This window comes from Echiichthys vipera (assembly GCF_963691815.1).
Source record: "Echiichthys vipera genome assembly, chromosome: X".
Classification (NCBI taxonomy): Eukaryota; Metazoa; Chordata; class Actinopteri; order Perciformes; family Trachinidae; genus Echiichthys; species Echiichthys vipera.
Window position 1 is genome coordinate 46,206,128 of NC_139825.1, and position 19,496 is coordinate 46,225,623.

General features: G+C 42.8%; 1 protein-coding gene across 1 annotated transcript; it reads right to left on the minus strand.

Annotated features, from left to right (window-relative positions):
* Positions 1 to 310: 310 nt before the first annotated feature.
* Positions 311 to 5,529, minus strand: lsm3 (LSM3 homolog, U6 small nuclear RNA and mRNA degradation associated). Its single transcript, XM_083939491.1, has 4 exons — positions 5,499 to 5,529; positions 2,642 to 2,752; positions 2,457 to 2,552; positions 311 to 1,183 (listed from the first exon to the last, which is right to left on the minus strand). Exons 1-4 carry the CDS (start codon positions 5,517 to 5,519, stop codon positions 1,103 to 1,105), a joined length of 309 nt encoding a protein of 102 aa, XP_083795617.1. The 5' UTR covers positions 5,520 to 5,529; the 3' UTR covers positions 311 to 1,102.
* Between the last annotated feature and the right edge of the window lie 13,967 nt (positions 5,530 to 19,496).

The window sequence follows — 19,496 nt, forward strand, 5'->3', positions numbered from 1 at the left end:
AAAGGGTACATTGTGATAGAAAAAAAAAAAAGTTGGGGGGCCGACGTTAGGCTCAGATTTTCGGTGTCAGTCAATTAAAGGGCAGTTCTGTTATAATGATTAATAATCTTGATAATGAGCACGGCATTGTTTACTGTGTGAATACAATCTAAACTAAAATAGGATTTAAGTACAACACTTCTTTGCTTTTCTTTAAAAAAAGAAAGAAGGGAAGTTGCCTGTTGATTTTAGGATCGATAGACTTAGTTAACGATAATTAAAGCTCAAATTAATATCCTTAAGTGAAAGACAACAAACAGTTTTTTTTTCCAAATCAACTTTTTTATTGATACCAAAAAACAAAAAGGAAGCAAATGTTTACATTTACACATCCGAGCGTGACGTCTCAAGTTTCACAAACGCTACAAAAATATATATAAAAAGAAAAGAAATTACCAAACACTGTCCGAGTGAAGTCCAATATTCACAGATCGTGGGGTTTGGAGTAACTGCAAGAACCATGTTTCATCCCCTTTTGCTGTCTGTCGCCTGGTATAGTTTTAAATTCACTCGACAAATCAGACCAAAACAACTTTACGGACACACGTTTGAAACAGTCCCGCTATTTAAAATCATAATGAAACATTTGTAACTTGGTCTGGTCGTTGTTGAGACTGCGAATAAGAATAAGTCATTTGAGGAGACTAAACGCAAGATCACATGTTCCTGGTGGGGATTTTCTCACTGAGCAAAATAAAAAAATGAAATAACCTGAAAAATCAAACTCTGAATAGTGATGTGAAACCCCCCTTGATCCCAACATCAATTTAATAATAATTTGGCCAAAGAAAAACAAAAGAACATCCTTCTTTCTCTAGAACAGAAGTGTTTTGTCTTCATTTCCTTCAGTCACAACATGTTTTATATCCTTGCAGCCCCACAAAAGGAAATTGGGAATTGTGTAATCTGTGACCTTCAAGTCCTGGATGTTGAGGAGGGGACGGTGTTGACAAAAGGGGTCTGAAGATGTTTTTGAACCTAACCAGTTGCAGCATCACCCTCTCCCTCAGTACAAGAAACTTCTGATGCCCACGAATGCTCCTTCACACGCAAGTGGTCAGGGTTAGCCTACCCTGAGGGGCGGAGCAACAAGGACAACACCGTCGCCTCGGACAAACAGCATGGGGATGTTCCTCTTGGTTGACTAAAAGAACAGAAAAAAACACGCTTTACTTTAGCTATACATGAATTACAAAGATAGCAGTACTATGAACATGATTTTAAAAGCCGTAAACCAGTACAATATTTAGCTTTTTAGACATTTTGCCCTGAGTCCTGCCACCTTCAGAAGTTTTCTGATGACTCAGCAATAGTTGGCTGCATTGGAAACGGGGATGAAGGTGAATACAGGACTGTTGTGGGCAACTTCATCACTTGGAGTGAGCTGAATCATCTGCAGCTCAATGTGACTAACATAAAGGAGCTCATAGTGGATCTGAGGAGGGTGAAAACACCTGTGACCCCTGTCTCCATCCAGGGGGTCCCTGTGGACTCTGTAGAGGAGTATAAGTACCTGGGGGTGTACTGAATTGGACTAGAAACACAGAGGCCGTCTACAAAAAGGGCCAAAGTCGACTCTTCTTCCTGAGGAGGCTGAGGTCCTTTAACATCTGCTGAATGATGCTGAGTCTGTTCAATTCAATTTTATTTACAGTGCCAAATCATAATAAAAGTTATCTCAGGACACTTTACAGAGTAGGTAAGTCTGTTGTGGCCAGTGCGATCTTCTTCACTGTCACATGCTGGGGCAGTGGGCTGAAGGTCGCAGACACCAACAGACTGAACAAACTGATCAGGAGGACCGGTGATGTCGTGGGGAGGAGCTGCACACCCTGACGACCATGGCAGAGAGGAGGATGCTGTCCAGGCTACAGTCTATCCTGGACAATGTCTCCCAACCTCTCTACGACACACTGGCCCAGCAGAGGAGCACCTTCAGCAGAAGACTCCTTGCACCCAGATGCACCACAGGAAATCATTCCACCCTGTGGTCATTTAACTTTACAATGCACCCCTAATAGTCTGTCACCCCCTCTTTGTGATTTAAACTCAACTATAGACAATCTGTTCTTTACACATTTTTACAGTACTTTTGATCTGTATATATATTACCATGGTAATTTTGTGCCAATCTTGTCCTTTAAGATCTTGAAAAAAGCCTTTTTTACACGTGCCAGAATTCATGGCTTCTGTCAATAGTGCGATACAAACATATAGTATTTTGTATCACAATCTGTATTTAAAAAGCTACTTTGGAAGTGGTTTGATGCTGCTGATATAGAATAAAACCATAAAGCAGCATTATTCTATCGTTTCAGGAAAGCCCAGTGTGTCCAGACTAGTTTAGGAACCAAAAACACCACAACTAGTTCAGCTGTAAGAAATGAGGCTGTAACAGGTAAAAATGAATATAATACCTTATAGAGTTCTTCATAAGTCTCCTCGTCAATCTCCACCGTCGTCACCGTCTCCTCCACCTCACCCAGGACCATGTTCATGTGCTGATCGTAGGCCTGCAGAGAACAGCCACAAATATAAACTGGGAGAAGTGCACAGAAAAGGGTTTGACAGTATAAGCACATACTGGCTGTGTGTATCTTACATGCAGTCGACCACGGAGCTCTCGGTCATTCCTCATCTTGACGTAGATCCTCTCATCTAGACTGAGTCTGATCAGATCGAGTGGCTCCTCAACTGTGTTGGTGATTGGTTGCTGCAGCACACATAAAGGATACAAGTTAGGCCCATGACAGACAACGAATTCAACAACTTAAGAGACAAAAAGCAACGCAATTTCAGTCGACTGCTGCTTCCATAACTCCGTAAGGAAGTTAACCCCAGTATACATTAACTTAAGGGAGAATATGGGCGCACTCACACTGTCCTTCCGCACCGGGCCAAAACAGGTTTTTCGGGTCAAGCCTAGTGCGTTTGACCAGTGTGAGTGCAACAGCTCCGTGCATAACTGCGGCCAGCTGGCCGTCCACGGCCCGTCTGAGAGAGGTGGGCTTTTGTAAAGCGCGTTTGCACATGTACGAGCACGAGGCCTACGGCGGTTCTGACGTCATTTATGTGCGCCTGTTGGGACATAGAAAATAGAAGGAGGGACCATGCGCGGACATTTAACAACAACAACAACAACAATGGCGGCGAAAGGTTCACGTTGGTGTGATGCGGAGGTGGAGTGTTTACTGCAGATTTGGTCGATGAAAAGATTCAAAAACAGTCGACAAAACGCACAAAAACTCTACTAAACTAAAATATTTCTTCTTTAAAAGAACACCAGAGAACGGCTGTGAAGGTTTTAGTTGGTGGAAACAATGTTTTTCGACCTTCTCCCGGCTGGGTTTGGCTTTTCCCTGCGGTGCTTCCATCAGCGTCAAAAGTTGGTTTAGATGTGAGTGGTTGAAGTAGCACATCAATAAAGATGGCGGATAAGTGGTTTATCCAATGTGAAGCAAGGTGGAACGAAATTAATGTGGTGAAAGTCAGGTTACAAACTGGGGGCCCAGCTGGTGAAATGTTTGATGCATAGTTAAGCTGTTACACATATTCAAAGAGTAAATTCAGCCATCAACACACATCCACTATGTCCATGAAAAGAAAAGCCTGACAGTCAGAAGCTGCAGGATGAGATGAGAGGAGCAAACAGATACCAGAGGGGATAAGTGTGTGCACAGCAAGGTGAAGACAACTCAGGGCGCACTCACTGTCCTTCCGTTACGTGCCCAAACAGGTTTTACGGCTAAAGTCTAGTTCGTTTGACCAGTGTGAGTGCAACCACTCACGGCCCTTTGGGGAGAGGTGGGCTTTTGTAAAGCGTGTTTGAACATGTGCGAGCTTGAGCGTGCACATGTGTACGAGCACGAGGCCTACGGCGGCTCTGAAGTCATTTTGTGTGCGCCTGTTGGGACGTAGAAAAAAGAAGGAGGGACCATGTGCGGACATTTAAAACAATGGCGATGAAAGGTTCACGTTGGTGTGATGCGGAGGTGGAGTGTTTACTGCAGATTTGATCGATGAAAAGATTCAAAAACAGTCGACAAGATGCACAAAAACTCTGAGGTCCATGGAAAGATTTGGAAACAAAGCATGCATCGTGATGACGTCATCAATGCATGTGACGTGTTACGACGTGATGACGTATGGACAGGCAAGAAGCATTTGAGCGAGGCCCAGGTAGTGTGAGTACAAACAGGCCTGGAGGGGGGGACAAGTACCCTAAAGCACGGGGCACGGGACGGACGGACAGTGTGAGTGCGCCCTCAGAGCTTGTTCATCAACACTATCTTGCATTAAACGGTCAAAAAGCTTTGGGGAGTAAAGATCTGTTGGAGAACAGCGGTGCAACTCATTTCTACTGAGTTAAGAACCTGCTATGAAACACTATGCAGCTGAAATTAAGGAGAAGTAAATCATACATAACCACAGTGGTGGAAGGTAATTAAGTGCATTTATTCAAGTACAACTTTGAGGTATTAGTACTTTGCTTGAGTAATACCGTTTTCTGCTACTTTATACTTCTATTCCACTACTTTCTTAAGTTAATATTGTACTTTGTTCTTATTTACTTTACATATTCCAAATATTGATACATAAAGAATATGAACAAGTAGGAAATAGTGTAATAAAGCTACACATCAGCACCACTACATCGCTTTATTTTAGGGTACTGTAACTTACTGCTGCTACACTTACTGTGCTTTACTGTAACTTGTATATGTATGTATAAAGTAATTCAAATTAGCACCACCTTAAAGTGATATTTACACAAATCCAATACTATAATACTCTGAAACAGACCATTCTGCAATATGGATACTTTTACTTTTTATACTTTAAGTACTGCTTTTGATTTTGAATTTTACTTTAGTAACATTTTGAATGCAGGCCTTGTACATAACAGAGTATTTCTACAGAGTGCTAAGGTTATTTCTTATTTTAAAAGCTCTTAAAGGCTTCTTCCACCTCTACATAAGTACTAACATTTGGAGGAGAGACTGAAAATTGATGAAACTGTGGAGAAAAGTAAATTAAATGAGATTGTATTGCGCTCTTATAGATTATAACACAACCAATCAAACTAGTATTTAGTTGTTATCTAAACACAACCAATAAAACAAGATTAATAGTCAATAATGATGGCTGTGTGCTATCTTGCATTTAGTGGTTTTAGCTTTGAACTGGTAAAATATATAAAATAGCACCGGAGAGTCTCTCAAACAGGTTTTCTCATTTTGACGGTAGCATTACATGCTAACAATGCTAACAATGCTACCTTAGCTAGCATGTTTGACAGGCCTCTCCGCGCTGTTAACAAAGCAAAACCAGAATAAAGGGACATATTAATCACCCTCAAACAGGCACAGGGATAAAACACTACACCGTCATGCTTTAAGGGTCGTTACATTCACGCTATGTTAGAGAATAACCGCATATTTTGACGCGGCTGCACAAACCTGCTCCGCTTCGTCCGCCATTGGTTTGGAGTCTGAGTCGTGTGGGTTGAACGGGTGCGGATGTAGAAGCACTAAAGAGCAGGCGCCGCGGTGGCTGCTGGGAAAAAGACATGCGGCCGCCATGTTGGACCGGTCACACTCGTCATGTTTCTACAGAAGTGAGAAGAAGAAGAAGAAGAAGAAGAAGAAGAAGAAGAAGAAGAAGAAGAAGAAGAAGAAGAAGAAGAAGAAGAAGAATTCCTTTATTCGTCCCGCACCGGGGAAATTTGATTTTATCATTCATTCATTCATTCATCTTCAACAGCTTGTCCCTGTCGGGGTCGCGGGGCCGCTGGAGCCGATCCCAGCTGACATCGGGCGTGAGGCGGGGTACACCCTGGACAGGACGCCAGTCCATCGCAGGACACATAGAGACGAACAGAGACAGACAACCATTCACACCTACGGGTGATTTAGAGTCATCAATGAACCGAACACCTGCACGTCTTTGGACTGTGGGAGGAAACCGGAGAACCCGGAGAAAACCCACGCAGACACGGGGACAACATGCAAACTCTACATTTTTCATGTTACACACAGGCCCGAAATACACACACATGCACAAACAGGACCTATATACATGCAGCTAATGGAGAGATGTTAGAGCGAGGGGGCTGCCAGTGACCAGCACCCCGAGCAGTTGTGGATTCGGTGCCTTGCTCAACAGCATCATCTCCAGCAGTGCCCAGGAGATGAACTGGCACCTCTCCAGCCACCAGTCCACGCTCCATTCATGGTCCACACAGGGACTCTAGCCGGCGACCCTCTGGTTCCCAGCCAAGTCACCTATGGACTGAGCTACTGCCGCCCGCAAGTGCAGCATATTCCTTCTCAAGCGAACCATCACAAAACGGGCTCGGGGGGTTTACTTAAGATTTAACATTAACATGACAAGATCATTTTCCCAATTAATTTGAGAGATAATGAATAAAACGTGACATGTCATGCCTTGTAAAGACTTCTCATAATTTGGAAAACACTGTGGAAAACACGGACGGATGATTTCAGTTGGTTATTTTATTGTTATGAAATTAAACTGTAATCTGTATATTTATGTGCACATTGTCAAACTCGTCCCTTTACTGGCATTTATGTTGTTATATGTCACGACCCACAGGTTGTGACTTGGACCCTGGCCTCTGTTTGCGTGTGATTGTGGTTTTTGTGTTTCCTTTTGTCCTTTTGGACCCTTGGTGGGTTTGCTTTTTGTCTGTCTCTGTGTTCTTTTCTCTCCCTCTGGAAGCTGCTGAGGGGGGGCGTGGTTAATGAGGAGACAGCTGTCACACCTGCAGCCCATCACCGGCAATCAAGCGTGATCACACTGTCCTTTTGGCCGCGGCCAAAACCGTTTTTTCAGCTAAAGCCTAGTACCTTTAAGCCATGTGAGTGCACCCGGCATTTATGTTGTTATAATGTTGTTGGCAATACATTTTTTTTAAATATATATTTTTAGGTAATGAGGTCATCAGGCTAACTCATGCCTCTGATAATAATAATAACTTTATTAAAGTTTTTTCAAGCTGGAGCCTTGTTTACTGTCAATATGCCAAAAATGACTTAAATATTCATATTGAAAATAAAGAATACAAACATATTAATACATGCAAAGTGACACAGAGGAAGCTGTATAAAGATAAGAAAGGATATTCCTTTATTAGTCCCACGAAGGGGAAATGTCCTTATTAAAGCAACAAAGTGGATAGAAAACAGAAAAATCATCAATAATAAAAACAATAAATTGTAGAAAATATAGAAAAATATGAACAATACAAATACAGGGAAATGTAAAATTTAAGAATACCAGGAACAATAGATGCAATATTTTTAAATATTTTACATTTACTCCAAGGCAAAAATAAATTATTACTATTGCACACTGAGATTTCATACTGAAGAGAACCCAGTTGGTGAATGTTATAGTGCAGTTATTGTCATTATTTATCATAATTTCAATTAAATTCAATTCACTTTTATTTACAGTGCCAAATCATAACACAAGTTATCTCAGGACACTTTACAGAGTAGGTAAAGACCACACTCTATGACTTATTTATGATTTACAGAGACCCAACAATTCCCCCGTAGAGTACGGTGGCGTTGAAAACCTTCACTATAACAGACAGGAACGTCAGACAGACCCAGCTCTGTGGAGGACGCACATCTGTCTGCACCGGAGAGAGGAAGAAAAGGAGAGAGAGAGAGAGAAACACAAAGAAAGACAAAAGACAGAGAGACTGACACACTTCCAGAGGTACAAGCAGCCAGCGAGTAACAGTCACTATAACAATATCTATAGTAATGTGAACATGACCCACATGTTATGGCAGTCAGAACAGCAGGGACACGCACATCCAAGGTGACATACATGATCAATGATGAGTCGTGGCGATAGCAGCTACGATACAGCAAGATATTCCACTGATGGTGTTTTTATGGCTACAAGACTAGTGACAGAATAAATGACTAATAGTTATTGAAGTAGCAGCGTCATGCAGGACCACGGCAGCAGGCACCACCACCATCAGCAGGGACCTGCACACAGGACCACTGCAGCAGGCACCACCACGATCAGCAGGGACCTGCACACAGGACCACTGCAGCAGGCACCACCACGATCAGCAGGGACCTGCACACAGGACCACTGCAGCAGGCACCACCACGATCAGCAGGGACCTGCACACAGGACCACTGCAGCAGGCACCACCACCATCAGCAGAGACCTGCGAGACGACAAAGCACAAACAACTCCGGGGAAGAAGTTGAATTAGTAACATGCATTGATGAGACATGAATGATACAGACAGAGAGGAGAGAAGCTCAGAGTATCAGGAAAAGTATCATCCCCCGGCAGACTAGGCCTATAGCAGCATCATTAAGCAGAACAAACGCAGCTTTAAGAATAACAACAACAACATAGCTGAGGGCTCGCAAGCTCGTAATTTGAGATGTGATGTTTGCTTCGATCAAAGCACTTGCTGTAGTTTGCCATTGAAGAAATGACGGCATAGCAACAATTCTACCAGATACTGTACGTTTTTAATCAAAAGAAGCAGAAAAACAAGAATATTCAGTAGGCATATACTTTCACACTGCACTTGCTAAAGCAACTCAGTGAAACGCAGTGGTGAATCCTAACTATTTGCTAAAGCAACTCTACTTGACTGTGTCTATAATATACTCTTCTACACTTCAAATATAACTATTGTTCTTTACTCCACACTGCACGTATCTGACGGATGAAGTTACTAGTTGCTTTGCATATTATGATTTTAAGAAGAAGAAGAATTCCTTTTTATTTATCCCGCAAGGGAAATTAAATTTTTTTCCAGCAACAAGCCTAAAAACATATTCACTTCAATTCATTCATTCATTCATTCATCTTCAACCGCTCGTCCCTGTCGGGGTCGCGGGGGTGCTGGAGCCGATCCCAGCTGACATCTGGCGTGAGGCGGGGTCCACCCTGGACAGGACGCCAGTCTATCACAGGACACATAGAGACAAACAGAGACAGACAACCATTCACACCTACGGGCGATTTAGAGTCATTCAATTTTATTTATAGTGCCAAATCATAACAAAAGTCATCTCAGGACACTTTACGGAGTAGGTAAAGACCACACTCTATGACTTATTTATGATTATGACGTATGATGAGCTTATAATGTATAATGCATTGCTATAGATGAAACCAGGGGCTGTATAAACAATAATTAGATCAAGATAGGAGAATAAACAAGAATCAGTAGGCTGGATTAATGAGAGTGAGCCACTACGCACGACACATGCGTACTGGAGGATGACCTGCAAACCTGGCAACCCGCTCCGTGCAGCTAAGCAGTACCACTCTCTCCCTCCTCTCTTCTCTCCTTCCAGACCTTTCCATCCTCCATGTCTCCGTACGACGATACCAACAGTCCAGCTGTGCACTGGTAAGTGACAATAACAACCCAAACTTCATTATCTGTTGCCACTTAAGAGTCATTTATACCCCGTAAACATGTGTTGACCTCATTTAAACACAGGTTATGTTGTTTTTTCGTGCTACTGCAAAGCAACAACAATCAAGTTTGCAGTATTACATTTACACACTATTGCGTTACAAGGTCAGTGTTGTGAGTTGGGGTTAAAGTAAGTGTTAGCCACTAAGATGCGACATTCAGAGGGTAAAAATATACAAAACGATGATGTCACAAACTCACTGACTGATTGACTGTGCGTTATAACAGTGATCCTAAGCTGCGACGTTAGCCGTGCAAGTACAAATGCACGCACACTTTAGACGTGTTATGTTGTGTTATACATGCATGAGGCTATATTTTATTATTTAGATAGGCAGATACACGCTCAGGCCCATCGTTAGCTCACGTTTAGCTTTTCGATGTGACTGCACTCCCACTGTGTTTATGCCACGTATGCGTGCACTTGTCCTGCAGCAGGTTGGGAAGTTAAATACGAAAATAAGGGTGTTACGTTAGTGCTTTTAGTGTTTTGCATGTTTTTATATAACAACATGAACTACAGTCTATTTGCATTTATGATTTTTGCTATATTGGGGCACACAAATGCACTTTTTTACACTGATAATGATCAATTTGCCTGTTTCTTCATGCAGAAATTAAAGAAGTGCTAAGACATTCAAACATACTTTAAATCAATTTTTACTTTTGTGCCTAATTATTTGCTGCATATGTTTGTTTTCATGCATTAAATATGTTTCTTGCGACAAAAACTACAGAAATAATTGTCAAAAACAGAACCGCAATGATGACTTTTAGGATTTATGATACTTTAATTATAATTTCATCTTGTCCAAGTGTCATGTTTTGGATGACTAGCAATAAAAAGAGACAATAATTCAATGTTGTATATTGTAATTCAAGAAAAGACAAGTTATCCACACATCTGGGACGCTTGAACCATCAATTATTTGGCGCCGTCTATGATGGAAAACTGATTAAAACGATTAACAGACAATTAAAATAGGCTAGTTGTGGCAGCTCGGAGTTAGAATACCTTATTCTGTGTGTTTACATATTTTCCTTAAAGCTCTAACTTATTCACTCCCTTTGTGTTTAATTCTTCTTTGTGTGCCTTTCTGTTTATATAACTCGTGTGTGTGTGTGTGTGCGCCTCTTCTCCCAGTTCAGCCCAGTGCTACATACTGGGTGTTTGTGCAGGCGGAGGAGGCAGAGCAGAGCAGTGGTGATACCCATTCCACCCTCAGCTGCAGTATGGCTCTGCGGTGGAAGAGATCCCTGCTACAAACTAAACACTACAGCTAACACACGGCCTAAAACTACCATTTCACTGATGACGACTCTGCTTATTTAAAGCTAACACATTTTGAAATCAGCAGATACTAGATATGTGTGTATTTGCTCTTCTCTGAATCTCATTTGCACCTTATTTTCATTATTGCTGAAACTTGTGTCCATTTTCTCCTCCCTATATTCTTCTATCTCTGCCACAAGATGGCGCCCAAGAGCCGGAAGATAGAAGTTGATGTCGACGTCTGCTGCAGGTCCTCAGTCCAACTACCTGAATCAGTTTGTTTGAGCTACTGTCGTAAACTCTCACTGTTGAGAAGTAACTGTTACCCTAACCCTTTTTTTAACAAAACAAAAACAACAATCACTTTATCATTAGGACATAAGTGTTAAGTGTTTTAGCAAGGACACTTTTGTCGTGGCTATTTGTTAAAAGATTTTCAATTTTCATATAATTACTGTATTTGTGTTTTCTTTTGTTGTATGTTACACTGAGGAGCAATGACATTTACAAGTAGGGTGAAAATATGAAGACGATGCAAGAGCCCCAAACCATCATCAAGTTTGTTGTGTCAGATATTTCAATGGGTATAACTTAGGGCGCACTCACACTGTCCTTCCGTACCGGGCCAAAACGGGTTTTTCGGGTAAAGCCTAGTGCGTTTGACCAGTGCGAGTGCACCCGCTCTACACATAACTGCGGCCAGCTGGCCGTCCACGGCCCGTCTGAGAGAGGTGGGCTTTTGTAGAGCGCGTTTGCACATGTACGAGCACGAGCGTGCGCACGTGTACGAGCACAACGCCTACAGCGGTTCTGACGTCATTTATGTGCGCCTGTTCGGACATAGAAAAAAAAAACAGATGGACCATGCGCGGACATTTAACAACAACAACAATGGCGGCGAAAGGTTCACGTTGGTGTGATGCGGAGGTGGAGGTTTACTGCAGATTTGGTCGATGAAAAGATTCAAAAACAAGACGAAAACTCTGAGGTCTACGGAAAGATTTGTAAACAAAGCGATGCATTGCGATGACATCATCAATGCGTGTGACGTTATATGACGTGATGACGTGGGGACAGCAAGAAGCATTTGCGCGAGGCCCAGGTAGTGTGAGTACAAACGGGCCGGCCAGCGGGGGGAGATGGAGGGGGGGACAAGTACCCTAAAGCCCGGGGCGCGGTGCGGAAGGACAGTGTGAGTGCGCCCTTAATGCAAAAGCAACACTGACAAAACTGCCACTGGATTTTTGAGTTCTCAGTCATGAAAATGAATTTTTCATCGTCTTGTTCTAGCAGAATGTCGTCTCTTTTGTGTCAGTGGAATATGTATTAATCTGACGCAGACTCCTCACATTAATAAAGTCACATTAAATCACTTTGACATGTTGTCTGAGCAAGAATATCTGAATTAAAAATGCAAAGAAGTGCAGACAGAGGGTCAGCATTTCCTCTCACGGTTGATGGCTACTCACAGCCACTGATGGTTACTGAAGCTTGATTTAGGGTTGTGAGTTGCAGAGTTAAACGTAGCTGCAAAGTCACCCCTTGTAGCCACCATTCAACAGTATAAATACACTTTTCACAAAAATGAAGACTCATTTATCTTTAAACAAAAACAGTGGCCTCCCAACCCCCAGACTAACTTAGAAGTAAGAGCCAATTTTGGAAACATTGTTGACAACTGGCGAACAGCGGAAGAGCTGTGTCATGGGTTTCAAAATGAGCGCAATGAGAAGTAGAAGAGTTTGGATAGAGACTGGAGTAACCTTCATAGTAACACTTAACTAGTAAAATGCTGTTGAATGTGTTTTAGTTGGAGAAAAGTCTTCTTTTAAATAGTCCTACTTAAAGGTTGAATATGGAGAATGAGCTGAACACCGCCATCTAGTGTCTCAAGACCGTAGTCGCAACAAAACAATTCCAGCACTCAGGTTGCCAGGTTGGTCAGACCCGGCCCAGCAGCCCACAGGAGACCAGAGTCTGTTTGAGTCTGTTTGAACCCCTCGGGCAAATCACACCATAAAAACAAGGATTAGAGGAGTTTGACTGACAGTTACTTTTAGCCGTTACGACTAAGTAAACATGAAAGTTTAAACCCCGGGCTTTAGGGTACTTGTCCCCCCTCTCTCTCCCCCCGCGCCCCAGGCCCGTTTGTACTTACACTGCCTGGGCCTCGCGCAAATGCTTCTTGCTGTCCATACGTCATCACGGCGTAACACGTCACACGCATTGATTGACATCGCGATGCGTCGCTTTGTTTACAAATCTTTCCATAGACCTCAGAGTTTTTGTGCGTCTTTTCGACTGTTTTTGAATCTTTTCATCGACCAAATCTGCAGTAAACATTCCACCTCCGCATCACACCAACGTGAACCTTTCGCCGCCATTGTTTTAAATGTCCACGCATGGTCCCTCCTTCTTTTTTCTATGTCCGAACAGGCGCACATAAATTACGTCAGAACCGTCGTAGGCCTCTTGCTCGTACACGTGCGCATGCTCGTGCTCGTACATGTGCAAACGCGCTCTATAAAAGCCCACCTCTCTCAAACGGGCCGTGGAGGGCAAGCTGGCCGCAGTTATGCGCGGAGCGGGTGCATTCACACTGGTCAAACGCACTAGGCTTGACCCGAAAACCGTGTTTTGGCCCGGTGCGGAAAGACAGTGTGAGTGCGCCCTGAGTGACTCAGAATACAATGAAAGACAGCGTAAGCGTCAAACCTACAGAGCTTCACTGGCAGACCAACTGCTGTCTGCAGCGTCACTAACATGGCGGCGGTTTTGCATCTAAAGGGGGAATGTCTCCACAGACACTTGGATTGGATTACTCAGCAAAGAGACAAAAAGTGCTTAAATTTGTGGGTCATATGATCATATGATTGTTTTATCTCACTCTTTGATGGATAGGAACTTAAAAGATAATTAACTAGATGATAGTAGATAATATCTTTAAAGCCCCTGAACACCCACACAGGTGTTTTCAGTTATTCTGGCTGATTAGACCTTTGCTTGGGTTGGAGTTGGGCGGGGCTTTGATGAGGTCATAGAAGTCCGTCGAACAATAAGAATGATAAAGGTGTAGTTTTTCCCACTTTAACAGGTGAAACAAAGAGACAGGAGACTCTGGAAGATGTCAATAAATCACAGGAGACACACCCACACAGTCCTGAGAGGAGGTCTGATCAACTAGTTAACTGAGAGCTGTGTGGGTGTTCTGGGGCTTTAAGATGGTCAAGAATTACATACAGTACATCAGACGACAGTTGATAGCCTACAGGCCTATTTTAAATATGACTAGTAAAAGACTTCATGTGGATTTCTAAATGAATCTGTTGCACACAGCTTATGAATCTTGAATATCTTAAATTAGACTGAACGTAACAAAACTTTTATTCAAACTGAAACGGTGGTGCATTGCACATCCTGTTGTGTATGCAGGCACACAGCCTTTTCCATTACCACAAGTTTACATACACTTCGCTGCTGACACACACACACACACATACACACACACACACACACACACACACACACACCACACAACGACTGAATAATCTTCTGTTAAATCAATACTCATATCAACTAATAAAATAAAACTGGTTTTACAACATCAGTGCTTTCCTTTCTGGCTCGATAGTTACTGTGACATTTCAAGAATTAAAATGTCTTTGCTCTTAAACTGTGGCTCTTGAGCTGCATCTAACAAAACAAACAAAATAAAGAAGAAAATGTGAAGTACTGTATTTTTAAGGCTGCTTCACTGCTGAAGACCTGCAGATGCAGTCACATCAGCTTCCACAGCAGGTCACTGTTGAACAGCAAAAACAGTTTCGCTGGTGCTCTGCTGTATTCTTAATGCTTAAAATGAAATAAACCAAAAGTTATTTTGAAATATTGTATTATTTTCATCTTCATTAAACAGTTCGGGAAGAGACATGCAAGACAGCTTTGACAAAGGTCATAGGTCATATCCAACCTATGAGTAATGAGTAGTAGTGATGATTTACTTGATTGAGAAGAAGAAGAATTCCTTCATTAGTCCCGCGAATGGGGAAATTACACACACACACACACACACACACACACACACACACACACACACACACACACACACACACACACACACACACACACACACACACACACACACACACACACACTTAATGGAGAGATGTCAGAGCAAGGGGGCTGCCAGTGACCGGCGCCCCGAGCAGTTGGGGGTTCGGTGCCTTGCTCAACAGCCCAGGAGATGAACTGGCATCTCTCCAGCCACCAGTCCATCTCTCCAGCCACCAGTCCACACTCCGTTCATGGTCCACACAGGGACTCGAACCAGCAACCCTCCGGTTCCAAGCCCAGTAACCTATGGACACCTATGGACTGAGCTACTACCGCCCAGTGTGTGAGTGTGAGTGTGAGTGTGAGATTGAGCACATATAAATGTTTACATTGTTAAATTTCATTATCAACTAACAAACTGGGAGAAAGCAGCATTGCATTTCAAGTACCCACTAGTACTGGTTTAGTTTATATCTTGTATATTTTTATTGTACATCTAAAGAGCTGAAACAGACCAACCATAGTACACAAAAGTATGTGGCCATGGGCGTCTGACAGAGAGTCTGTGTGTGAAGAGAAGAGTAGAAGTCACAGCTATATGAGTCTAAACTGCAGGCTCATCATCCTGCAAACACACACACATATGTATAGATTCGCACCTCATCACAGGTACATGTTCTTATGCATTGTTTCATAAATATTGCTCATTTACAAGAACTACTTTTCCTTCAGAAGCAGCTACATCAGTCTCACCTTTTGTTGTTGTAAATATATAGGTATATGTGCGTAATGTTCAAAATAATTCACCCTTGTTCAGCCAACATATTTGTTCATTTCCAGGATTTATCAATTTGACTGTGAAACACTGGACCTAAAGTAAGTAAGTGTGTCATTTTTCACTGTGCAGCTGAGAGGTCAAATGAAAGGTTTTCTTCGGAAATGAGATACGCACATTTTAAAAAAAAGGCATCTCGTCTGACATAAATGATGGATGGGACATAATTAAACATTATGGCTTCTTTTTTTAAAGTACATTAGGTCTCCTGCAGCTGAACTAGCCAACTTCTCATTCTGGCAGCTAGAAAGTGGAAATGATTTGATGTGACGTCATTAAGTAAGGTGCACACAGCGCAATCCTGTTTAGTAATGCAGTCAGTCTGTGATATTTTGTGCCAAGAGAACCAGCTTTCCATGGATGAAGCACTTACTATTGCTGTCTGTGAGACAGTTGAGATACAGCACTTCCTCAGAGGAGATTTCCAATGCCAATTTAATTTGATCAAAATGGCCAAATCAACAGTCTCATTAGCGCAAATGGAACACACTTAATTTCGCTTACAGCTGTTTTTTAAATACATTCATTCATTCATTCATCTTCAACCGCTTATCCCGGGGTCGGGGTCGCGGGGGGCTGGAGCCGATCCCAGCTTACATCGGGCATGAGGTGGGGTCCACCCTGGACAGGACGCCAGTCTATCACAGGACACATAGAGACGAACAGAGACAGACAACCATTCACACCTACGGGCGATTTAACCGAACACCTGCACGTCTTTGGACTGTGGGAGGAAACCGGAGAACCCGGAGAAAACCCACGCAGACACGGGGAGAACATGCAAACTCCACACAGAAGGGCCCTAGCCGGGACACGAACCTGAATCCTTCTCCCTGTGAGGCGACAGTCTTAACCACTACACCACCATGTATGAAATACTTTTCAGGTTATTTAATAAATATAAACACATATATAGTTGCATTTTTTACTATAGACTGTATAAAAAATGGACGTAGCATCTGTGATGGAGCCCATTCTCTCAACTTAATCCAATCATCCTCGCAGACGGGAGTGGTCATCTTGTCAGACTTTGACTTTGCCTCATTTCCTCTTACCAAAAAAGGTACATGTATGTGACGTTGGGGGGAGGGTGATACGTCTATCTGGCTGACGTACAGACCTTTTCAACGATGAAAACATAAACATTCAAAAACAATCATAATTTATTCCTAGTTTATGTGAATGATATCAGCTGACAGGAAGTTAACAATGACCAAGGCTGTTGCCTAAAAATGTTTTTCCATTAAAAAGTCTGTACCCCAGAGAAGAAGTGAGGGTCAGTGGCTCGCTGTCACTCAAGAGGCTGCATGTTGACATTTATGATAACATCATCTCACGAATGATGAAGGAGTTAGCAGGCTAATCCTGACAACTAGCCTCCGAGGAGAAGTGACGTCCAGAAGCTAATGGTCAGTCAAGATTAATTATTCATAAACTTTAACCTTCAATAAAATAAAAACTAGCCTGGTAACAAAAAAATTCACCCCCCTCAGTGTTGTCATGGAGATATGACCTAAACATACAGACTAGAATAGTAATTTTGTGCCAGGCCTTAAATAGGTTTGAGTACGCTGTGAAAAGTGCCTGTTGAACATGGGGGTCAATGAGAAATTGCTCTTTTATGAGACCTGTCCCTAGTGGGCACTCAGAGAATTGACATTTTTGGCACCTATTGGATCAATCAGGAAGTCACTGTGGTGGGGCTTGGTTTTTACCAACATGAAGACAAGGTCTGTGACGCTGTGACGTATTCATTACTGTAGAAATTGTGTTCAGATCAGAAGGAAATGAGGTGAAGCATGCTAAGAGTGCCAAATGTCCGTAAGGAGCGTGCGCACGTGTGCGAGCACGAGCACGAGCCCTACGGCAGTAGCGTTATGTCCGCCTGTTCGGACATGTAAATAGAAGAACGGACCATGCGCGGACATTTAACAACAACAACAATAGCGGTTAAAGGTTCACGTTGGTGTGATGCGGAGGTGGAGTGTTTACTGCAGATTTGGTCGGATGAAAAGATTAAAAAACAGTCGACAAGACGCACAAAAACTCCGAGGTCTGTGGAAAGATTTGTAAACAAAGCCACACACACGCGATCAATGCGTGTGACATGTGACGGCGTGATGGCGTATGGATAGCAAGAAGCATTGGCCAGCCCTGGCAGTGTGAGTACAAACGGGGCTGGGGCGCGGGGGGGAGAGGGAGGGGGGACAAGTACCCTAAAGTCCGGGTCGCGGTGCGGAAGGACAGTGTGAGTGCGCCCTAAGAGTGCCAAACGTCCGTATAGGAAGGGGTGTTGGGTGGTGACTGGCTCCCAAAACACAGGACTTACTTGGGGAACTGGTGTTTGTGAAGTATAAAGCACAACCACAACTATTTTTCTGATCTTAACCAAGTCATTTTGGAGACTTTCATTTAGGTTTTATCTCAGTTATATAGTCTTATTTTTATTATTCATTCAGGGTGAAGCCTCAGAGCCTGATAGCAGAACATTTCGGTCCAGACAAATGACATAACAACGTGTCCTTCAAAACAAACTGGCTTCCAACCACAGCATCCTGTTGGCAGGTTCCCAAAAATCTATAAATAAAGAGCCAGAAGTCTGAATTTTGTGACACCAGCATTTGTCTATTGACTGATATAATTTTGTTCTGCTCAGTCTGAACACCGACTCACAGCCGTGAGGCAGTCTGTTGTTCTGCGTCATCCTGGGCCAGGCCAAAAAAGGAGTCAATGTTTCCCCACCAAAGTGTTCTTTTAATTTTATCATTGAATTATTTTTAAATATTTGTATAATTATAAATTAATTGTCTACGTGTCTTTGAATTGATATGAGAACTGCCAACGAAACTACCAAGCTTCATAACATTTACAAGTTTTCATTTTAAAAAGTACATTTGCAGAAGCCTCTGTGTGCTGAAAAATCTCATGTATATCAACTGTTCACATCAGGTTAATTGTTTATGGCCCAATGTACACCTGATATAAACATATGATCTGTATTTGAATATATTATATGCATAATGACATCCAATCTGCAGGCACTTGACACTTTTGTGCAACTTCCAATTAGTACATTCAACCATTAGGGTACAAACCAGAAGAGCAAGTTATTTAGTAAGTGCGGTAGCTTCAAATAAGTCGATCTATAGAAGGCTACATATAAGTGCTTTTTTTTCCTAATTCATCTTCTTAGCCAAGATGCAGTCGAAAAAGATGCATTTTTAGCCTGCGGCAGAAGATGTGTAGATTCTTCATTCCACCATTTGAGATCAAGGAGTGACTCGGTGTTCCTCTAAGTGAGGGAGCAGCAAGCCGATTTTCCGATGCAGAGCGAAGAGGGCGGGCTGGGGTGTAAGGTTAAATCATGTCCTAGATGTAAGCTGGGCCTGATCCGTTAGTAGCATTATAAGAAAGTGCTAGTGTCTTGAAACGGATGCAAGCAGCTACAGGAAGCCAGTGAAGGGGGCAGAGGAGCGGTACAGTGTGCGAGAACTTAGGTAGGTTGAAGACCAGTTGAGCCACTGGATTCAGGATGAGCTGCAGAGGTCGGATGGCACAGGCCAGATGACCAACCAGGAGGGAGTTGCAGTAGTCAAGGTGTGAGATGACAAGAGCCTGGACCAGAACCTGTGTTGCCTTCTGGGTCAGAAGAGGACGTATCTTCCTGATCTTGTGCAGCATATATCAGCACAATCGGGTTATTGAAGCAATGTTGGCGGTAAGGGAGTGTTGGTCGTTAAGTGTCACACCCAGGTTCCTTGCTGTCTGGGTGGGAGCTACCACAGAGTTATCAAGGGTAA